General features: G+C 58.0%; 3 protein-coding genes and 1 long non-coding RNA gene across 6 annotated transcripts; 2 read left to right on the top strand and 2 right to left on the bottom strand.

Annotated features, from left to right (window-relative positions):
- Positions 1-152: 152 nt before the first annotated feature.
- On the top strand, positions 153-9,697 carry RAB1B (RAB1B, member RAS oncogene family). The gene is made up of 6 exons (XM_017537093.2): positions 153-308; positions 3,272-3,344; positions 3,629-3,724; positions 3,837-3,932; positions 8,045-8,176; positions 8,268-9,697. The coding sequence occupies exons 1-6, from the start codon at positions 295-297 to the stop codon at positions 8,460-8,462; spliced, it is 606 nt and encodes a 201-aa protein (XP_017392582.1). The 5' UTR covers positions 153-294; the 3' UTR covers positions 8,463-9,697.
- Positions 3,998-4,867, bottom strand: LOC108310226. The gene is made up of 2 exons (XR_005201615.1): positions 4,215-4,867; positions 3,998-4,066 (listed from the first exon to the last, which is right to left on the bottom strand). It is a non-coding gene; the product is annotated as an uncharacterized LOC108310226 (long non-coding RNA).
- Positions 9,698-10,354: 657 nt separating the features above from the next.
- On the top strand, positions 10,355-16,316 carry CNIH2 (cornichon family AMPA receptor auxiliary protein 2). 2 transcript variants are annotated; one of them, XM_017537092.2, is made up of 6 exons: positions 10,355-10,717; positions 14,372-14,440; positions 14,847-14,894; positions 15,152-15,264; positions 15,362-15,505; positions 15,681-16,316. In XM_017537092.2, the coding sequence occupies exons 1-6, from the start codon at positions 10,637-10,639 to the stop codon at positions 15,706-15,708; spliced, it is 483 nt and encodes a 160-aa protein (XP_017392581.1). In that variant the 5' UTR covers positions 10,355-10,636; the 3' UTR covers positions 15,709-16,316. The 2 variants fall into 2 exon arrangements, with proteins under 2 accessions (XP_017392581.1, XP_017392580.2); XM_017537091.2 differs by lacking the exon at positions 10,355-10,717 and adding an exon at positions 13,759-13,953 and having other exon boundaries at positions 15,681-16,312.
- Positions 16,317-16,684: 368 nt separating this feature from the next.
- YIF1A (Yip1 interacting factor homolog A, membrane trafficking protein) lies at positions 16,685-20,383 on the bottom strand. 2 transcript variants are annotated; one of them, XM_017537089.1, is made up of 8 exons: positions 20,183-20,383; positions 19,283-19,494; positions 19,015-19,119; positions 18,813-18,891; positions 17,804-17,861; positions 17,485-17,640; positions 16,976-17,069; positions 16,685-16,887 (listed from the first exon to the last, which is right to left on the bottom strand). In XM_017537089.1, the coding sequence occupies exons 1-8, from the start codon at positions 20,364-20,366 to the stop codon at positions 16,741-16,743; spliced, it is 1,035 nt and encodes a 344-aa protein (XP_017392578.1). In that variant the 5' UTR covers positions 20,367-20,383; the 3' UTR covers positions 16,685-16,740. The 2 variants fall into 2 exon arrangements, with proteins under 2 accessions (XP_017392578.1, XP_017392577.1); XM_017537088.2 differs by having other exon boundaries at positions 16,685-17,069.

The raw sequence follows: 20,383 nt of genomic DNA, 5'->3' as shown, positions 1-20,383 counted from the left end.
TGCTCCAGCCTAGGTGCGTCCACTGTGCAAACTACAAACCCCAGAAGGCAATGCGCCAGCAGTGATGGGAGTGGACGGGGAGGCGCGGGCTCCCCGACTACGCCTGCGCGGCTGGTTTGAGTAGGAGAACGTGGCCGACTACAAGTTCCGAAAAGCAGCGCGGCGAGGCCCCAGACGACAACATTTGCGCCTGCGCATCGCGGGCGGGGCCTCTGGGGCGGAGCGGCCACCATCTTGGAACGGGAGGCGGAGCAGAGCTGACTGGGAGCGACCGAGCGGGCCGCCGCCGCCGCCATGAACCCCGAATAGTGAGTGAGCCCCGCCCGCGCCGTCCGGCGCAGCCTCGATCCCGAGTACGGGGTTGTACGCTTACCGGGGTTGTCTGGCCCGGGTCAGGACTGTGCGGCGCCCCCACATCCGGGTCTCTCTTCCGCTGACCCCCCCCCCTTACATCCGGGTTCTGCCCCTCCCCCCAGGGGCCCCAGGACCCCGGCTCAACACCCCGAGTCCTCACCCGGAGCCCATACGTGGCGACCCCGAGGGGCAGCTCTTGGAGCCCGAGACAGGCCTTATCGGTCAGATGACCCCGCAGTCCTGGTCATTTCAGGCCTCAGTTTCCTCACCTGCTGCTTGACAACTGTCCCGACGTTTTGGAGCCCGTCTCGATAGTTTCTGGTCTCGGGTTCAGGCTCCGACCCTTTAGGTCGGGCAGTAAATCTCTCTGCCCTCTTCTCCCGAAGCCCGGCTCCTGGAGCTTGCCCAGAAGCTGGCCAACTACGCGGGAGGCCCTGAAGTGCCTCTTGGGTCGCGTCTCCTGCAGGTCCTCTCCTCCGGGGCTACCTCCTACCCCTTTCCTGGGTCGCGCAGTCCTGTCGCTCCCGGCTGTCCGTCCTTTCCCGCCCTCTCCTCGCTTTTGCTCTGGCCCCCATCGCCACCGTCACACCCCTTCCCTTGGCTGTCACGCTGCCGGTGAAGTTTAGATGAATACGGAATTTGCTCTCCCCCTACCAGTGGGGTTCTCTGGTCCTCAAACTCTCCTCACTCTTGGTCACTCGCCCTGCGGGTAGATGGCCTACATCGCATGCCCAGGACGAATAGTTTTCCCCAAGTATCAGTTATTTTCTTCCTCTTCTGCCACTTCCTTTTTCTCCTCCACATCCAGGTCTCAGGTTTCCTTGGGGAAGGGTGAAGCTCTGACCTGGATTGGGAGGGGAACAGAGAAGGGAACCAGCAGGCTCTCGCAGGGACTTTGGAGTCTGACAAACCTGGTTTGAGTCTTAAAGCGATAAACTGTGTAAGTTAGGGCAAGTCACTTCCCTTCTCTGGCCTCTGGTTTCCTCATTAGTGGACAATGACAAAAGTGACATCATTGGACTGTTGTGAAGATTAAATGAGATGATGCATTTTAAGTACTTCACACGGGGTCAGTCACAAGTTGGAACTCAATAATATTAAATGTGATTACCTTTTACCTTTTTTTTTTTTGAGACAGGGCCTCTGTCACTCAGGTTGAAGTGCAGTGGTGTGATCATGGCTCAGTGCAACCTCCAACTCTTGGGCTCAAGCAGTCCTCCTTCCTTGGCCTCCTGAGTAGCTGGGAATACAGAGGCACACCACCACATCTGGCAAATTTTTAAATTTTTTGTAGAGACATGGTCTTGATATGTTTCCCAGCCTGGTCTCAAACTCCTGGGCTCAAATGATCCTCGTGCCTCAGCCTCCCAAAGTGTTGGGATTACAGGTGTCAGCCACTGCACCCAGCCTTAAGTACAATTTTCATTGCAACTTGACCACCTCTTCCTGGTGACTTCATAACAGGTTGTTTGTTGTTGTTAAAGAGACAGGGTCGGCCAGACACAGTGGCTCACGCCTGTAATCCCAGCATTTTGGGAGGCTGAGGCGGTGGATCACTAGGTCAGGATATTGAGACCATCCTGGCCAACATGGTGAAACCCCGTCTTTAGCTGGGTGTGGTGGCATGTGCCTGTAATCCCAGCAACTTGGGACGCTGAGGTGAGAGACTCAATTGAACCAGGGAGTTAGAGGTTGCAGTGAGCCGAGATCACCCCATTTTACTCCAGCCTGATGACAAAGCAAGACTCCGTCTCAAAAAAAAAAAAAAAGACAGGGTCTTGTTACATCACCCAAGGCTGGTCATGCACTCCTGGGCTCCAGGAATCCTCCTGCTTCAGCCTCCCTGATAGCTGGGACCAGAGGCACACGCCACAGCACCCAGCCATCAGGCTCTTTAAGTGGCTTTTTCACTTAATAGGTTCTAGGCTGGGCCCTGGCTTCTGCTTCTGAGGCCTCTCCTGCTAAGCCAGGCACACCACAGGGCATGTACTGGGGATTTCCTAAATAGCCCCTACTGGACCAAACCATGAAGTCTCAGCAATCAGGGTAGGATATCCAGCTCTGTCACCCTGGCAGGTTCTTTGCTTCTCTATGTCTTGATTTCTTTCTCCATAAAGTGAGAATTTAGACAGCAAGCTGAGAACCCTTTGGGCTAGCTGTTTGTGGAGGGAGGCATCAGCCCTCCCCAACTGGGACTGGTGGGAAGATCTGGTGAGCACCATAGTATTCTAAACCAAGGAATGGCCAGGTGCAGTGGCTCACCCCTGTAATCCCAGCACTTTCAGAGGCCAAGGCAGGTGAATTGATTGAACCCTGGAGTTTGAGACCAGCCTGGGCAACATAGTGAGACCCTGTCTCAACAAAAAATAGATTAGCCGGGGATCAGGTGTGGTGGCTCATGCCAGTAATCCCAGCAGTTTGGGAGGCTGAGGCAGGTGGATCACCTGAGGTCAGGAGTTGGAGACCAGCCTGGCCAACATGGTGAAACCCCATCTCTGCTAAAAATACAAAACTTAGCTAGGCATGGTGGTGGGCACCTGTAATCCCAGCTACTTGGGAGGCTGAGGCAGGAGAATCACTTGATTCAGAGGTTACAGTGAGCCGAGATCGAGCCACTGCACTCCACCCTGGGCAACAAGAGCGAAACTCCATCTCAAAAAAAGGGTTAGCTTGTAGTCCCAGCTACTTGGGAAGCTGAGGTGGGATGATTACTTTGAGCCCAGGAGGTAGAGGCTGCAGTGTGCCACGATCACTTCAGTGCACTGCAGCCTGGGTGACAGAGTGAGACCTGATCACTAACAAAAGAAATAAACTGAGGGATGCCTCATGGGGTGGGGGGATCCTGTCATTGTGACTCCAACATGATAGTTGGTGGGCTCCCTGCCTTCCTTCATGCCTTCCCATCCTCTCTCTCCAGTGACTACCTGTTTAAGCTGCTTTTGATTGGCGACTCAGGCGTGGGCAAGTCATGCCTGCTCCTGCGGTTTGCTGTGAGTAAGAAGCCTCCCATACCATCCGCCTGGGGTCCTGACTGGCAGCTAGGGGGAGAAGGGACAATCCAGCGCACAGTAATTACGAGATCTGGTAACCAGGGCTGAAACTGTAAGACCTGGCAGCTGCACATCTGCCCTGAATAAGATACAGGGCTGGCCAGCTCGATGCTGGGAATTGGGGCTTGGTGGTTTGGAGACCCAGCTGGGGCAGGGAGCTGGAGGGAGGCTCTCCAAGCCTCAGCTCATTCACTCCATCATTACCCTGGCCCCTGAACTTCCAGGATGACACGTACACAGAGAGCTACATCAGCACCATTGGAGTGGACTTCAAGATCCGAACCATTGAGCTGGATGGCAAAACTATCAAACTTCAGATTGTAAGTGTTGCTCTTCCCAAAACCCCCAGTACAGAGGTAACCACTTTGGGAGGGAAGGGACTCTGGGCGTGGAGCCCCCAGCTGACCTGCTCCTTTGCCTACTGTCTCCTAGTGGGACACAGCGGGCCAGGAGCGGTTCCGGACCATCACTTCCAGCTATTACCGGGGGGCTCATGGCATCATCGTGGTGTATGACGTCACTGACCAGGTACTCCCGGACTAGCCTTTCTCAGCTTGGCCTTCTCAGTCTTAGGTCTTTGACTCTTCTTTTTCCTTCTTCCATCCTCTCTTTCCTGAAGCTTCCTGGAAAGGACACTGTACTTGCCTGTTTGCAAGAACTAACTAGGAAAAGGAAAAAAATAGGTGATTGCACTCGGACTCATTTCACAAGGAGCGAAACAGCCACAGACATGGATCCTCCCAGGGCCCTGCTGCAGCATCTTGTCAGGACAAGGGCTCACACATTCCCTCCCCACCAAGCCAGACCTACCACCTTATTGTTGGCCTTCTGGGCACCTGTGTATTGTGGGAGTTTAGTCAGCCAGTTGGCTGCTATGCTGGGCCTGTGGCTTCCTATGTGAAGACATGGTGCAGAGGACAATTAGAGAGCCTTACACAAAGAAGTGAGGAGGCTTGAGCTCTGTGAGCAAGGCTAGAAGCCCTGTGTCTCCAGCAGCAGCGTTAGCCCCATGTGACTGGCAGTGGTTGTAGCCACAGCCAGAAATGGTCCCATGAAACCTTACAGTTGACAGAATGTGGCCCAGCCCTCAGATTGCTTCTGATGCTCAGAAGAGGTCTGTGTTATGTTCCTGTCGCACAGGTGAGGAGTTGGGCTCCGGATGGTGAGGTGACTTGCCGAGGGGTCTCCAGCTAGTCCAGGAGGCATAAAGCCTGGATGGCTCATTCCACCTGCTTTGTTTTTTTCTACCAAATGTTGCTTAACAGGGCCAAGCTCTGGAGATGAGGAGAAGCTTAAATCAGCCCTGGTCTGGGAAGAGTCCCCATCTGAGGGGCAGCTGGGCTCTTTAGCTCACCAGGAACTCATGATGTCCCAGCTGTTGATGAGCTGTGGGGAAGCTACATACCTACTATCCAGACAGAGGTTACCAAGGCCCTCCTGACTGCCATGTCCAGTGACCTCATTTCAGCTGATCGACCTCTCATGGCTTTGAAGTCTGTTCTCTTCTCTCTCCTTGAAGAGCGGCCTGTCCCACCTCTCTCGTCTCCGGCAGCACTTGATTCTGTATTGTCAGCGGCTCTTGACTGTTTTTCCGGTGGTGCCTCCTGTCACCCATGTTTGCTGCTTCCCAGCTCTGCCCCGGACTCTCCTCCTCACTCTTGTGCATGGCTATGGCCACTCTGGTTTGCTTCTGCCTCGTATTTTGTGATTCCTGCATCTAACAGCTGTGGCTGTGGCTTCCCTTCTCTGTCCGTGTCTGCCCTGGCACTTTCTGTCTGTGTTAATCCTGATCTCAATGATCTCCTCTAGTAAACTAAATGGTGGGGCCTGTGTTTTCCAGATGAGGAGGCTTGGAGAGGCGTTAAGTCACTTGCCACCGGCCTCACAGGAAGGACAAAGCCGGTTTTAGAACTCAGGACTTTTAGCTTTTGAACACACCCTTTCTCATCCTCAGGCAGCTTCTGCAGAATTCAGATGTCCAACACTAGCCTCACTGTTTCTCTCCAAACCAGCGCCTCTATCCCCATTTTTTAAATTTTTATTTATTTTTTAACTAATTAATTAATTTTTTGAGACGGAGTCTCGAAGTGTTGCCCAGGTTGTAGTGTAGTGTAATCTCTGCCTCCCAGGTTCAAGCAGTTCTACCTCAGCCTCCCGAGTAGCTGGGACTATAGGCGTGTGCTACCATGCCCAGCTAATTTTTTTTTGTATTTTTAGTGGAGACAGGTTTTTATCATGTTGGCCAGGATGGTCTCGATCTCTTGACCTCATGATCCTCTCGCCTCAGCCTCCCAAAGTGCTGGGATTACAGGTGTGAGCCACCATGCCCAACAAGTTTTTATTTATTTTAAGACATGGAGTCAGCCAGGCGCAGTGGCTCACACCTGTAATCCCAGCACTTTGGGAGGTCGAGGTGGGCGGATGACCTGAGGTCAGGAGTTTGGGACTAACCTGACCAACATAGAGAAACCCCGTCTCTACTAAAAATACAAAAAAAAAAAAAAAATTAGGCAGGCATGGTGGCACACGCCTGTAGTCCCAGCTACTCAGGAGGCTGAGGCAGGAGAATCGTTTGAACCTGGGAGGCAGAGGTTGCGGTGAGCCGAGATCACATGATTGCCTGGGTAACAAGAGTGAAACTCTGTCTCAAAAAAAAAAAAAAAAAAAAAAAAAATTAGGCAGGCATGGTGGCACACGCCTGTAGTCCCAGCTACTCAGGAGGCTGAGGCAGGAGAATCGTTTGAACCTGGGAGGCAGAGGTTGCGGTGAGCCGAGATCACATGATTGCCTGGGTAACAAGAGTGAAACTCTGTCTCAAAAAAAAAAAAAAAAAAAAAAGACTTGGGATCTTGTTCTGTCACCTAGGCTGCAGTGCAGTGGTGTGATCATAACTCACTGCAGTCTCAACCTCCTGAGCTTAAGGGATCCTCCCACCTCAGCCTCCTGAGTCACTGGGACTACAGGCGTGCGCCACCATGCCCATCTGCATCCCTGTCTTTGTGGCACAATCCTTGTCAGCCTGACCAGAAAACTCTTCCCTCCCCTATGCAGTCAGTCTCAAGTCCCCTTTATTCTCTCCCCATCATCCTTCTCAAATCTGTCCCCTCATAATAGCAGTGATGAGGATAATAGCAGCCCTTGCTAATTAAGCACTTGTTAGGAGACAAGCCTGCGTTCATTCTCTCATGCTCACAGCAGTCCTGGGAGGTGCTATTTTATAGAAATGAGGAAACTGAGGCTCAGAATGGTCAGGTCACATACCTGAGGTCACACAGTAAATGGCTGAGCCAGGGCTTCACCAGCAGTGATCTGACTCTAAATCCTGTGTGCTTCCCTGTCTCGGTGCATGTTCTCTTTCCTGGGTTATTCCAGCCACTTCCCAGCTGGTCTTCATCTTGCTGGTCTGATCTGGCCTCTGCCTCCTGCCAGGACTAGCTTTTCAGACCACAGGTGTGATCCTGCTGCTTCTGGCATAAGAAAATGTCCACTGGCTCCTGCCTGTCCAAGACTTAGCCAGGCTAAGACTGTCTGTGCTCTGCCCTCTGCCCACCTTCCCCTTCTCCCTCCCTCCCTCTTCTCCCTCCCTGCTGAGCATCTGCATCCCAGCAGCATTTCACTTCCTCCCATTCCCCAGAGACACCATGCCCCTCCCATTCTGTGACCTGGCACATGCTAGCTCCCCAGCTGGCACCTCTCCTGCACAAGGCCAGTTCCTACCTGTGGGCTTTGGTCTGCTGTTGCTGCCACCTAGAGCAGAGGTGGTCTGGGGACACCCCAGCCCCTGCCTTCTAACCTGTCTTGCCCTTGTGCGTGGCATGATCTATTCTTCTTCTGTCCCCTGGATGTGATAGGGCAGGGCCCAGGTTGATTTCCCCCTTTGTCCCCGGCACTTAGCACAGGCCCCAACGTGGAATGTGGCAAGAGGTCTAAGTGAGCCAGTGTGACATCACCAGGCCTCTGGCTCCTAAGGAGGAGAAGTGGCCCTAGTTTGAGCACTTTCCTAAAACTTCTGTCCTTTGTTTTCTCTTTTTTCTTTTTTTCCTGGTCTTCTGTCCTTTGTGTGTGGGGCAGGGGCAAGCTGCTGGGAGAGTCTGAAGCCAAGTGAGGAGGCTGTTGGTGTCAAGTAGGATGAATGTTAGGCTCTTCCCAGGATTCCTGTCTCCTCATGGGCCAGGGCCGCCTCTGAGAGGACCCTCAACCTCCGCTGTGCTCCAAGTGTTCAAACCTTAAAGGGATTCTCAGGCCATGCTGGGAACCGTGACTCTTGTGGACCTGTTAACTCTGTTCCTGTCTCCCCTCTGCTCTCTCTTTGCTTCCCACGTGTGGTTAGGCCTGCAAGTGTCCCAGGGAGAGAGACAGCTGCAGGGAGCACAGCAGGCAGGCCCTGAGGTCTGGACAGCTGTTGAGGTGTTGGGGCAACTGGCAGGCTGCTGGGGCTGTCCTGGGTCTCGGATGGAGGAGGCCGGGAGGAAGGTTCAGCCTGGAGCAGAGGGCTTCCTTTCCATCCCTGAGCCCAGGGGTCTGCCTTTTGCAGGGGCCCGGAGCTGCACTATTCCCTTCAGAGAAGCTTCTGTTCTCCATGCCTGGGGGTAGGGGTGAGAGTTGGAAGCAAAATAACTTTGGACCTTGACCCCCTCTAGGAATCCTACGCCAACGTGAAGCAGTGGCTGCAGGAGATTGACCGCTACGCCAGCGAGAACGTCAATAAGCTCCTGGTGGGCAACAAGAGCGACCTCACCACCAAGAAGGTGGTGGACAACACCACAGCCAAGGTAGCGGGCAGGCCGGGCGGCCTGGGGTGGGGGCTGGGGCTGCTGCTCCTCACCTGCTCTCCCCTCTTCTTCTCTCCTCTTCCCTTGTCAGGAGTTTGCAGACTCTCTGGGCATCCCTTTCCTGGAGACAAGTGCCAAGAACGCCACCAATGTCGAGCAAGCGTTCATGACCATGGCTGCTGAGATCAAAAAGCGGATGGGCCCTGGAGCAGCCTCCGGGGGCGAGCGGCCCAATCTCAAGATCGACAGCACCCCTGTAAAGCCGGCGGGTGGCGGCTGTTGCTAGGAGGGGCACATGGAGTGGGACAGGAGGGGGCACCTTCTCCAGATGATGTCCCTAGAGGGGCAGGAGGTGCCTCCCTCTCCCTCTCCTGGGGCATTTGAGTCTGTGGCTTTGGGGTGTCCCGGGCTCCCCATCTCCCTCTGGCCCATCTGCCTGCTGCCCTGAGCCCTGGTTCTGTCAGGGTCCTTAAGGGAGGACACCCAGGACCTGTGGCTGGGCAGGGCGGGGGCCTGCTCTGCTGCTGCCTCTAGGTAACTTTCCAAGATGCCCACCACACACCTTTTTTTTGGAATGAGGGCTCTTCTGTCAGTCTCCCACCCCCGGGTATGCTGCACTGGGTTTCTCTCCTGCCCTTTTTCTTCTCTCCCCCTGTCCAAGAGCTGACAGTCTCCCCAGCCTCTACTGCCCTGGCTGCAGTCAGTGCCCAGGGCCAGGGGGTCCAGGACCTGGGCTGGACCTCAGGACGGGCATGGGGGCCACAGAGGCCCAGCAGCCTACCTTTCCTCTCCCTGCTGCCTCCTCTCCCCTCCCACACTCCCAGCTCGAGCCATCTAGCTGTGGCGGGGTCTGAGTACATCTAGGGCTGGTGGGTGGGTAGTGGTGCTGGGCCTGTGTCTTGAGCCCGGAGGGAGTCTGCTCCTGCCACCCTCTGCCCTGCCAGAGCCAGGCCCATGCGCAGCCTGCCCACTGTGCCCCTTTGTCCCCACGTCAGGCGGAGGCGGAAGACCCACCAAGCCAGAGGCTGGCTACCAGCCTTAACCCTCACTCTGCCAGCACCTTCTCCCTTTCCCCGAGGCAGCACATCTGGCTCACTTTCCTCTCTGTCCCTGGAGCCTGCCAGGGCAGTCCCTCAACCTCTGCCGCTACTTGTCCTCTGGGGAATGTGGGTTCCACCCAGGGTTGTGGGGGGGCTTCTCTGCTCACCCCCTCTGTACCCAGGATCCTATCCCCTGTCCTCTGGCACAGCTGCTTCCTCTAGGAAAGCAAGTCTTTGGTCTCCCTGAGAAGCCATGCCCTTCATGCTGTCTCTTGCCTGTCCCACCTGTGCCCTGCCCTCCAGCTTGTATTTAAGTTCCGGGGCTGCCCCTCGGGGAGCCCCCTGCTCCCAGGTTCCTCTCTGGTGTCATGTCAGGCATTTTGCGAGGAAAAGCCACTTGGGGAAAGATGGAAAAGGACAAAATAAATAAATAAATAAATTTCCATTGGCCCTCGGGTGAGCTGAGGGTTTTTGCAAGGAAGTTGTGGTGGCTGAGTGTGGTCTGTGGTGTAAGCCCAGCTTTGGGGTGGGTGATGCATGGGGGTCCTGGCTTGGTTTCTGTGTTCTAAGGCTGCTGGTAAAAGCACTTGACCCCGTTTCCTGAGGCCAGGAGAGCTGCTTGTGCTTCTGTGGTCTGTCCCTAAGGGCCCAGCACCGTTCTGTCGGGGAAAGAGGCGAGTGGCCATCAGCGCATACCTGGCGAGCTGCTGCCAACTCCCGCGGGGCACATAGCTGAGGTGTGGGGTCGGTCGGCCATCGAGGGGGCCCCCACTGCACCTGACCCTACGTCTTTCAGGGTCCCCCCAAACGCCGCTACCCCCATTCAGCCCCTGTTCTGGCTTTGCTGTGGGTCCCAGCCAGGAGCTTCTGCCGCCTCCGACAGTGACAAGTGCCTCGCACTTAAGCCTTTTGCTCTGAACGCCCGCCCAAGGGGGGGCCCAGTGCGGCAGTGCCTGTGGCTGGAGTGCCGAGGCGGGCGGGGTGCCGGGTAGCGGCTGCGTCTACGCGGTCCGGAGAGTGGACGGCCGCTGGCTCGTCGGGGCTGGGGGTGGCGCCCGGGCCGCGCGGGCCGACGAGGGGCGCCCGGAGACCCAGCCCCGCCCGAGGCCGCTGGAGCGGCGGCCCCGCCCCCGGCTCCGCCCCGCCGGCTTCGCGGGCTGGAGAGCGAGGGAGCCGCGGGCGAGGGATCGCAGGATGAGCGATCGGGGCCCGGGCAGCCGGCAGCGGACGCGCCCCCCGAGTCCACCGGCCCGAGCCCCGCGCCCCCCACGGCCCCGCGGCCCCGGTCCCGGCCGCGTCGCCCGCCTCCCCCGAGCCCCAAGGGCCATGCCCTGCCGGCCCTAAGCGCGGGCCGGGGGGCGTCCCCTTGCGCCCGGGCCCCGCGCTGGCGCCCCCCGGGCTGCCGCCCGGCGCGGGGGCCATGGCGTTCACCTTCGCCGCGTTCTGCTACATGCTCACCCTGGTGCTGTGCGCCTCCCTCATCTTCTTTGTCATCTGGCACGTAAGGCCGGGCTGGGGCTGGGGGCGGGGTGGGGGGCAGGGGGCACGCGGAGCGGGAGGGGCCCAAGGCGGGTGGTCTCAGATCCCCGGGGAAACTTGGCGCCCCCTCTTTGCTATCCCCCAACCATCGGCTTGTCGGCTTCGCCCCCATTAACACCCCCCATGGTCGGCTTTCTTCCTGGGCCCCCCCTTCCTCCGCCGCCCCCGCCTGTCTGTGTGTGTGTGTCAGTCGGTCCCTGACCCCCTCCTCTGCCCCCCTTCTCTGCCCCATGCAGCCCGTGAGGTGGGGGGTGGAATTCAGGAATTTTTGATCCTTTATCTTCTACGTACACCCCCCCACCATTCAGCCGCCTCCATTAGTCCGTCGGGCAGTTTGTCTGTCTGCTGCCCCCCCTTGTGGGTTTTTCCAGCCAGAGTGATGGAGCTGGTTGCTATGGCAACTGCATCTGTTTACAGGACCCACAGATCTCAGAACCCATTAACCCTTTGCCTTCCCAGCCCCCTTCCTGACCAAGCAGCAATTGGCTCTCATAAGCTCCCAGAGACCTAGCCCCCACCACCGGCTCACCTTAGGTTTCCCCACCCCTCCTGTTGGGGGCTTCCCAGCCTCCCAGCTTTCCTCTCCATTTTCCAGCTTCCCTCCTCTTCCTGCCCCGCTTCCCTTTTGTCTCACATTCCCCTTGGTCTGTCCCTCACTCTGGCCTAGCCACACCTGGTTCTTCAAAATGTCCATTCCTCATCCTGTATCCGACCCATCACTTCCCCCAGGCTCCCTCTTCCTCCCCTTCTCCCGGGCCCCTCACCTCCAGGGCCTCCTCTGCCAGGCACCTTTCCCCTCACTACTGAACTATCCATCAGCCTCCAGCTCAGTGTTGGGGGTCCCTGGCCCCACTTTACTGCCCCCCCACCCCCACCCAAACCCTGTGCCTGTCTCTGTAATACCCTGCCCAGCTCGGCCCAGGCCAGCTGAGATCAGCATCCTCTGCTCACATCTTCTGCGCACACCTCCCTGACTGTCATTCCTTTTCGGGGGTCCTCTTACCCCTCCATCTCATTTCCCTTAGCTTTTCCCTCCTTTCTTCTGGTGCCTCACCTGCTTCTTTCCTGGGCTCCCCACTTCCTCTCTCCTTTCTCTTCCTGGGACCTGCCGCCTTGCTCCATGGTTCCCTCTGCTTTCCCTTTGCCATCCCCTGCCGCCTTGCTGTTTGACATCGGGATTCCATGGACTGACTGAACCCCTACTGCATGAGGAGTGAGCCCCCACAGGCACCTCAGCACATACCCTAGCTTCAGCCCTGTCACTCCGTGGCCCAGCTCTGTTCTCTCTCTGGGTCTTGGTTGCTTTGTCTTTCCTCCCTCCCCCACCACCCTGAGTTACTCTATTTTTCTTTCTGTGGGGTGGAGGCAGGAGGGCTAGGGTTCTAAGAACTGGAGGGAACTGGGGGCCACAGATGACCAGCTCTGGGAGGGCTTCTGAAATTCAAGGAGCCCCTTTTTGGGGCCTTCCCCACCCAGAGGCTTCCCATAGCCCCTTGGTGTCCCTGTCCTCAGGGGATTCTCAGCAGTTTTCCATCCCCCACCCCTGCATTGATGCTTCCCAAAGATGAGGCTCTGGGTGGCTTTGAGGGGTTCAAGGAGGAATGAAACTCAGGCCTTGCCCTTGTGGAGTGCCCAGGCTGGGTTGAAAGGCCCAAGCTTTGAAGAAATGTCTTTGTTCATTCAACAGATATTGATTGAGTGCTTGTGTGAGGTACTGTGTCCACACAGCCATTTAGCTGGACGATCTTAGCAAGTCATTTGTCCCGAGTCTGGTTCCTCTCCGTCAAAGTGGACCTGTGCACATCAGATGCCTAGTGCAGCCTGCTGGGTGTAGGGGATAGGAGGTGTGGTCCTCCGTCCACAGCTGCTGAGAACTAGAATCTTACAGGGCAGGACCCCAGATCCCACTCCAGACCCTCAGCCCAGGCCCCAGTGGTTGCTAGGCAACCCTGGTAGTGAGTGACGTGTGTCAGCTGTCACCGTGGGGGATTGTTTGTTCCGGGGGACTGAGTCAGCGCCAGGCAGCCTGGGGGGGTGGGAGGCTCGACGCCCGCCGCCTGCTGGTGGTGCCAGCTCTGGGGCACATACGGCACCCTTCTGCTCCCTGTGGACCCTGTTGCTGTGCGTGCCAAGCGGCGGCTGCCCAGAATCAATGGGGAGCTGGGGTGGGGTGGTCCAGATGGCCCCAACTCCCTCCAGGAAGCGCATGTTCTTTCTCTCTGTGCCGTCTGGGGCCTGGGATGCCAGGGGGTGGTGGGCCTGCTGTTTCATCCTAGGGCTGGAGCTGATGGGAGGGGACCCCATCAGGCTCCTCTGCCAGCCCATTTTCCCCAAGTCACCTGTCAGCTTCTCCCAGGCCCGTCCCATCATCTCATCAAACACTTGCTCCCCTGGAGAGTTTCCACCCGTAATGACACTGCCATCTGCCAGACACTCCCAACACCTGAAGGCACCTTAGGCTTCTCCCTTCACTTCACAGCCATTCGAACCCTCTGGAGTCGGGCTCCAAAAGACCTGTAGAACCCCATGCATACCTTCCGTCTCCACTACAACTCTACTCAGACCACCGCCAGCCCTGCTCCCAACCCTCCAAACTGTCTTCTTGTGGGTCTGGCCTGAGTATGACACAGTGGTTAGGAATTTTAACTGGAGTTACACTGGGTTAGAATCCTGGTTTGCCACTAACCAGCCATGTGGCCTTGGACAAGTCACTTAACCTATCTCAGCTTTCTCATCTGCAAAACAGACATGAAAATAAAACTAGTACCTAAGTCATTATTAGGTTGTCGAAAGCATTAAATGAGTTAATCCACATACCAGCCAGCAGAAGCACCACTTAGGTCTCAGCTGTGACTGTCAGCAAACTCGGATTCCCTGCCCCACTAATCCCGAGACACGGACCAATCCTAAGACATGGACCTGACCACCCCACTGTGCTGCTGTGTTCTCTTCAATGTGCCCCCCCCCCATATTTTTTTGTTAAAGTCCAAACTCCTGGTCTGGCCTCACAGGGTGCCCATGTCTGATTGCTGGACTCTCAAGCTCCTCTTCCACCATGGCACTGTCCCGCCAGAAACCTACAGCCTCCTGAATGTCTCACCCTTCTGCCATTGTACCTTCTGCTGCTTGGACTGCACTGCCCCATTTGCTCACCAACACCTACTAGTTGGGCCCGCATTCCATCACCCTGCACACAGGGTTAAGCACCCACTCCTGGTCCTCCCTCTACCCCAAACCCTGGTCACCTGGAATGTAGTCATCCCTCTGGGCCTGGGTTCCTCCTGGGCAGGGGCTGCGTCCCAGGCCTCTGGAGCTCCAGTGCTCAGCACAGGGCCTGAGACCCGGAAGGGTAGACACGAGGCCATGTCTTGGGATGTTTTGGAAGTGGGTGTAGTGGACATGGACCTGAACTGGGCATCCAGACGCTAGGGTTCCCTCTGGACTGTTGTGATGTCCTTGGACCAGGCCCTGCCCCTCCCTGGGCCTTGTTTCTCCACCTTTGCAACAAGCTCCACCTGGCCCGGTCCTCTTGTGTTAGCTCCTGTCCCACGGAAGGACTTGTGGGGAGGCCATAAACTGCAGCCCCAACCCTGACGGGCACCCACCCTCTCCCCAGATCATAGCCTTTGACGAGCTGCGGACCGACTTCAAGAACCCCATCGACCAGGGGAACCCTGCGCGGGCAGTAAGTGATACATGTGCTGTGCCGAGGTGTGTCCGTCCGTTTGTCTTTCCATCTGTCGTGGGCTGGGGGTGGGACACGGGAAGACAGGGGTGGGGTGGGGGGCCGACCGCCATGCCCCTTCCTCTCTGTCTCCGCCCCCAGCAAACACCTGGCGCGGGCTCAGGGCTGAGTTCCTTCTGGCGGGGCGGCGGTTGCCAGGCTCTGGGCCGTTGCCATGGAGACGCGGGTGAAGGCCCCTCCATGGTGACGGTCGCCATGGGGACGGCGCGGCTGCTTGCCGGCCGCGCCGACTGTGCCGCAGAGACCGTTCTGGCGCCCCCTGGCGGCCACATGCAGGGCGGTGGGAGCCGCTCCAGTACCTGCTTCTCTGCCTTCCCCCATCGCGGCCTTTTCCTTCCCCCAACAGCGCGAGCGTTTAAAAAACATCGAACGCATCTGCTGCCTCCTGAGGAAGGTCAGTGTCAGGGCTAGGGACAAGAGGCTCCTAGCCCAGCGCTGCCCCCACTGTCTGTGGCCCAGAAGCAGGCCTTCCTCCTCTTTGGGCCTGTCTGATCCACTGTGCTACTTGGGGGGGAGTGGGAAGCCAGAAGCCTTTTAGTCCCCAGAGGTCACGGTGGGTGGGCACCTCCAAACCCCAGCTCCTCTCTGTGCCCTTGAAGCTTGGGTCTGTCCTAGCACCAGGCCGCTGACCTCTCACCCTCACTCCCCCAGCTGGTGGTCCCAGAATACTCCATCCACGGCCTCTTCTGTCTGATGTTTCTGTGTGCAGCAGAGTGGGTGACCCTGGGCCTCAACATCCCCCTCCTCTTCTACCACCTCTGGAGGTGAGGGTAGCAGCTGCCTTGGGGAGGCTGAGACGGGGAACAGGGGCAGGATGGCGGTGGAAGCCCTGATGCCGACTCAAGCCCTTGTCTGCCGCAGGTACTTCCACCGTCCTGCAGATGGCTCTGAGGTCATGTATGATGCGGTCTCCATCATGAATGCTGACATCCTCAACTACTGCCAGAAGGAGTCCTGGTGCAAACTTGCCTTCTACCTGCTCTCCTTCTTCTATTACCTGTACAGGTGAGGACCTGCCCATGGTAGTCGGAACTCAGGGATGTCCTGGCATCATGCTTCCAACCCCAAATTCCTGCCCTTTGCCCTTGAGGAGTGAGGGCAGCCCAGGGTGGGGCCAGGTGGGCAGCTGGGTGGCTGTGTGTGTGCAGGGCTATAGGCTCACTGGTTCATCTTCCCACAGTATGGTTTATACATTGGTGAGTTTCTAAGGGGGAAGCCGGCCAGGGAGCAAGCCCAGAACGGACCGGACGCCTGTGCACCCCCAGCCCTGCCCCTTGGCCGCAGAGGCCTCAGCCCTGGGGAGGGAGGGGGCACTGGTGCCCCCAGCCTCTCCACACCCCAAACTGCTGCTGCGGGGACCCCCCCCTCCCGCCTTCAGAGCCCTCCCCCTTGGACTAGAGCGGCTGGGCAGAGCTCTAGGGGTAGGGGCTCCTCTGCCAGCCTGTGGGCATGGCAGTCAGTCCTGGAAGGGGCAGGACCTCCGGCCTTGTCCATTTCGGGGGAAACCTGGGCCCTGCCAAGGGGCAGAGTTTGACCCTGGAAATTCTGGGCCACCCCCCTCCACCCCCACCCTGAGGCTCCCCCTGCAGGTGGGGGGGTACCCACACCGGGAATGAGCAGGCTCAGCAGGGGGGCAGCCCCACCCCTAGTCTGCCCTCCCCTGTCCCCCAGGCTCTTTCTCCAGCCCTGTCTCCATTTGCCCCAACCTCAGCCCACCTTGTCTCTTGGACCTATTTTCTATGTCGCCTGGAGGAGTCCGGCACCCCCTCCCCGGCCATTTGTGACAAAACATGAATAAACTACTGCAAATATGCGGGCCCCGGCTCTGCTCCTGGAAAGCTTGAAGAGATGGGGGCTGGTTCAGGGGACTGTATAGGGGCAGCCCTAAGCTGAATCCCTAGCCTGGCTCATCTCATCCTACTAGCTCACAGATCCTGCCGGAGCCTCCCGCCCAGAGGGATCAGAGGCCTTCTGGGTTCCCTTGGCAGCCTCCTTCCATCTTCTCTTTCCCAGCTGAGGCTGCCGAAACCCTTACAAGGCAGTAGCAAGGTCACCAAAGTCATGAAGCCCTCTCTGGGTCCACCTTCCTCCTAGACAGCCCCAAACCTGGCCTCCTGGGCAATGCAGAGGCCCAGAGGTATCTAGACCTCCCCATCAGGCCCCAGGAACAAGGGTCAGACAAAGTCAAGGAAATCAAATCTTCAATGAATGAAAAACTCAGTGCCATCTGGAGCCAGGGGTCACCGGACCAGGTGGAAGGTCAGCCAGTATATGATAAGGGGCTGGAAGGCTGCAGCTCCCAGAGTCAGGTAGAGCTGGAGACGCTGCCGGGGGACAGGGCCCCCCACACTGTCGGGGCCCAGGGCTGCTGTCCGCAAAGAGCGCACCTGGAAGAAAGGAGAGCTGAAGCCTAGCCAGGAGGAGGAGGTTTGCCCCCAAGTGAAGGTAGGAGATGGGGGGATGCACCAGACTCACAATGAAGTACATGAGCGCTGACGAGGTCCAGGCCAGCGCCACATAGTAGCCATCGCTGCCGAACAGCAGCCCTGTGAGCACACTGAGGATCATTCTGGGGTGGGAGGAGGAGAGGGTTGCTGACCCCAGGGGTCCAGGCCTGGGATTGGCCCTACCCCCAACACCCAGAGCCCAGCTAGACCCCGCCTCCCACCAGCACCTTTTACTCTCAATCTGTCCCCACAGGGACCCAGACCCAAAAGGGATGTGGAAGGCCCAGGACTCAGCCCCAGGACCTGGATCTGAGACCCTGTTCTCTCCCCATGACTCTCACAGGGTGACTCTCAACACCTCCCCAACCTCTACATGGCACTCAGGTCTTCAGGAGATTGCTGGAGACAACTGGTTCCCCTTAACAGAGCAGTGCTAGCGGTCACCAGGGACCGAGACATGACCAGGGTCATGGTTTGAGGCTACAGCTATACAGGCCCAGACCAAAGGCCACCTCCCCCTGGCCCACAGGTGCTCACCCCACATATTTGTAGCCACTGTAGGCCAGCAGGTGAAAAGTGCTCAGGTCACTGCGCACAGTGGCCAGGTAGAGGCCCAGGAGCAGAGCCAGCACCTCCATCACCACCCACACCAGCGCTGTGCTTGCACACAGGCCCAGCACCTCCGGGGAGAACCTGTGCCGAAGGAGGGGCGTCTCAGAGCCGGGCATCCTGAGGCAGGGGTGAGGGTGAGAGGTTGGGGCAACAAAGGGTGGGCGGGAACCACCACATATGCCCTAGGGAGGTGGAGAGAAGAGCTCACAGGAAGGGGAGGGTGAGGGAGGGGGTTGGCACTGACCTTTTCTGAATGCCCAGTGCCATCCCAGCCAGGAGCACGTAGGTGATGAAGGCCATCGCTGCCAAGTGCCACAGAGATGCCATCAGCCTGGCTTCCTCAACCAGAGCTGCCCTACTAGGCATTTGGGGCTGCTAACGCATCCATCTTTGCCCCGTACTTCTGTCCCTGCATAGCCCAGCACGGCCTGACCTCCACATTCTGCTCCCAAATGCCCTGCCTCTGAGGCTTGGCTTCAACATGTAAAACAGGAACAACAGTTCCAGCCTTACACGGTGGCTGCGACGGGCAAACGGGATGGAGGGAAGAACCCCTGCCCTGCCCAGCACACCAAGGCTGGCTGCCTGCCCTCAGTCCCACTGGCTGCCCTCACTGGAAGCTCCTCTGGGCTGGCCCCTGTACACTCACTCCCTGTGGGTGTCTACGATGGTCCTAGCCCTGTGCAGCCAACAGGGCAGAGAAGAGTCAGCTGCACATGTGGGCAGCCTGAAAAATGCCATGTAGACAGGCAGTTGTGGGAACCCAGAAGAGAGCCACCACAAAGGGATAACAACATGCCTTGGAGGACAAGTAATAATGATGTCCTTCATTTCCTATGTCCTTCCTGTGTGCCAGGTGAGGTGTTGAGCCAGTATCACCTCACTGAATCTCTCCCACAACCCTTGGGGTAGGGACTATATTAGTCCTGTTTTACTGAACAGTACAAATAACCAGCCGGACGTTCAACAGCTAGAAGCTGCAAAGCCAGGCCTAAACCCAGAGCTCCAGGCTGGGGAGGGACACAGTCCAAATCAAGAGACAGGAAGGTCTCAAAAGGGTATCCTGGGGACACTGCAGACACATCCAGGAAGCTCCTTACAGGTCACCCTGCACTACCTCCCTGGTGTCTTGCAACTGCCACACATACACACAGCAGCAGCAGCCGGTGCTGCCTCGGTAGCTGAGCTTCTTCCTATTCATCCCTCAAGGCACAAGTCCCCGCCACATTCCCCGGCCCAGGTCAGAGACTCACTGGGGATATAGAGGTCAGGGGCGTTGAGGTCTTGCCGAGGGGGAAGAGGCACATCACGACTGTACTGCACTTCCCAGTTCTGGCAGTGGCAGTAGCGGCCACATCAGGAGGGGAAGAGAAAAGAGAGAAGGGGATTGAGGTCTGGGGGCCAGACTGGGGCAGGATGAGGAAGGCCCACCAGCTCCTTTGGTAGGAAGCTCACCTGGTGTGTGTAGGGGAAGACCAGCAGCCCTAGCTTCTTGGCCACATAGGCTGAGTCCACAGCAAAAAAATACTTCAGTTTGTTCACAGACACAAAACGGTGCAGCTGGGAGGGGAGAGAGGAGGCAGTGGGCAAGCCGCACCCCAGGCCACAGGGTGCCCCTCTGCGTGCTCCTTCCCTGAGGGCACTGTGAGGAATCGGGTAAATCCTGAGATACCCCAGCCCTAGCCAAAAATTCTGCCACCCGTGCCCTGGGGGCAGGCCACACCTCCTTGTGCACCATGTCCTTCCCATGGGATGCAATGGAGCTGCCATAGGCCATAGCCACATTGGCCATTGGGTCCCCAAGCAAGTGGTTGACACTGAAGGCCACGTCTGCTCCTGGGGCTGGGTATCCCCCGGGCTGGCTGGAATAACCACCGCTTGTGTCCTCGAAGAGGGGAGGGGGATCCGGAGCTGCCCGGGCCCTGTGCTTGGAGCCTGTGGGTTTGGAGAGATCAGAGTAGGTGACAGAAATACCAAGCATGAGCCCAAACCACCACCCCCTCCCTGGCTGGACGGCCCTGCACGGGTCTTGCAGGCACAATCACTGAGGGGATCCCAAGTTGGGCGAAGGGGAGCTAACTGAGAAAGAACTTTGATAAGGGATCCTTCGCGAGAAATCCGTTGCTAAATGTAGGCAAAGGAAGAGCCGAGGCAGTGCCTAGAAAGTTGTCCACTTGGGGTTTCTGGAGGCCTCTTAAGGGAAGTGACCTCTAAACTGAGACATAGTGAGCAGAAGTTTGCTATGTGAAAGTAACTGGGAGGGCATCCTAGCGTGAACAAAGCGGGGAGAGGCGACAGCTGGCTACCCGGAGTCCCTGGACAGTGCTCAGGGACCCCGCCAGGCTCACAACAGTAAAAGGAGTTTCTGGAGGCGGAGGCGGACCCCGTATGCCCCCGATTCCGGCATGGGACTCCCAGCTGTGCTGCCACAGCCCGGTCTCAGGACTGGGCCAAGAGGGCGAAGTCCAGGACGCGTGGCAGCGTCGCGAGGGGCAGGAACCCGAGTGACACCCCCGCCCTGGGCAGAGGTCCCAGTCGCTATATCCCTTGGGATGAGCGGGCCGCGCCGCCGACTCTCCCCGCGCCGGCCGCGCCGCGCCCCGCCCGCACGCGCCCCACGCACCGTGGGCTCCGTAGCCCGAGTGATAAGCCATGGCCGCGACGCTCGCTCTCCCCGAGGGCCCGCTGCGCCGCCTCGTGGGTGCGAATACTAATAAAGCAGCTGCTCCGCACCCGGGGTACCGACCGAGGCCACCGGGCCGCGCTACACGTCCCCCGCCCCGCCGGTCGCGGCCAAGCGGCGTCATCCCCCGCGCCTGTCATT

The sequence above is a fragment of the Cebus imitator genome, unplaced genomic scaffold, assembly GCF_001604975.1.
Source record: "Cebus imitator isolate Cc_AM_T3 unplaced genomic scaffold, Cebus_imitator-1.0 Scaffold102, whole genome shotgun sequence".
Taxonomy (NCBI): domain Eukaryota; kingdom Metazoa; phylum Chordata; class Mammalia; order Primates; family Cebidae; genus Cebus; species Cebus imitator.
Note: the sequence above shows the minus strand (reverse complement) of the source record. Positions and strands in the feature narration are given on the sequence as shown.

What these genes read in the sequence shown, in the direction of transcription:
- RAB1B (XM_017537093.2), top strand. An exon ending in GCCTGCTCCTGCGGTTTGCT is followed by an intron (nt 3,345 to 3,628) that starts GTGAGTAAGAAG and finishes CTGAACTTCCAG; the next exon opens with GATGACACGTACACAGAGAG. An exon ending in TGGACAACACCACAGCCAAG is followed by an intron (nt 8,177 to 8,267) that starts GTAGCGGGCAGG and finishes TTCCCTTGTCAG; the next exon opens with GAGTTTGCAGACTCTCTGGG.
- CNIH2 (XM_017537091.2), top strand. Translation starts at nt 13,774, where the DNA reads ATGTCTGATTGCTGGACTCTCAAGCTCCTCTTCCACCATGGCACTGTC. An exon ending in TCCATCACCCTGCACACAGG is followed by an intron (nt 13,954 to 14,371) that starts GTTAAGCACCCA and finishes CCCTCTCCCCAG; the next exon opens with ATCATAGCCTTTGACGAGCT. An exon ending in CTCTTCTACCACCTCTGGAG is followed by an intron (nt 15,265 to 15,361) that starts GTGAGGGTAGCA and finishes TGTCTGCCGCAG; the next exon opens with GTACTTCCACCGTCCTGCAG.
- YIF1A (XM_017537088.2), bottom strand. Translation starts at nt 20,366, where the DNA reads ATGACGCCGCTTGGCCGCGACCGGCGGGGCGGGGGACGTGTAGCGCGG. An exon ending in CTCGGGCTACGGAGCCCACG is followed by an intron (nt 19,495 to 20,182) that starts GTGCGTGGGGCG and finishes CCAAACCCACAG; the next exon opens with GCTCCAAGCACAGGGCCCGG. An exon ending in GCACTGGGCATTCAGAAAAG is followed by an intron (nt 17,641 to 17,803) that starts GTCAGTGCCAAC and finishes CCTTCGGCACAG; the next exon opens with GTTCTCCCCGGAGGTGCTGG.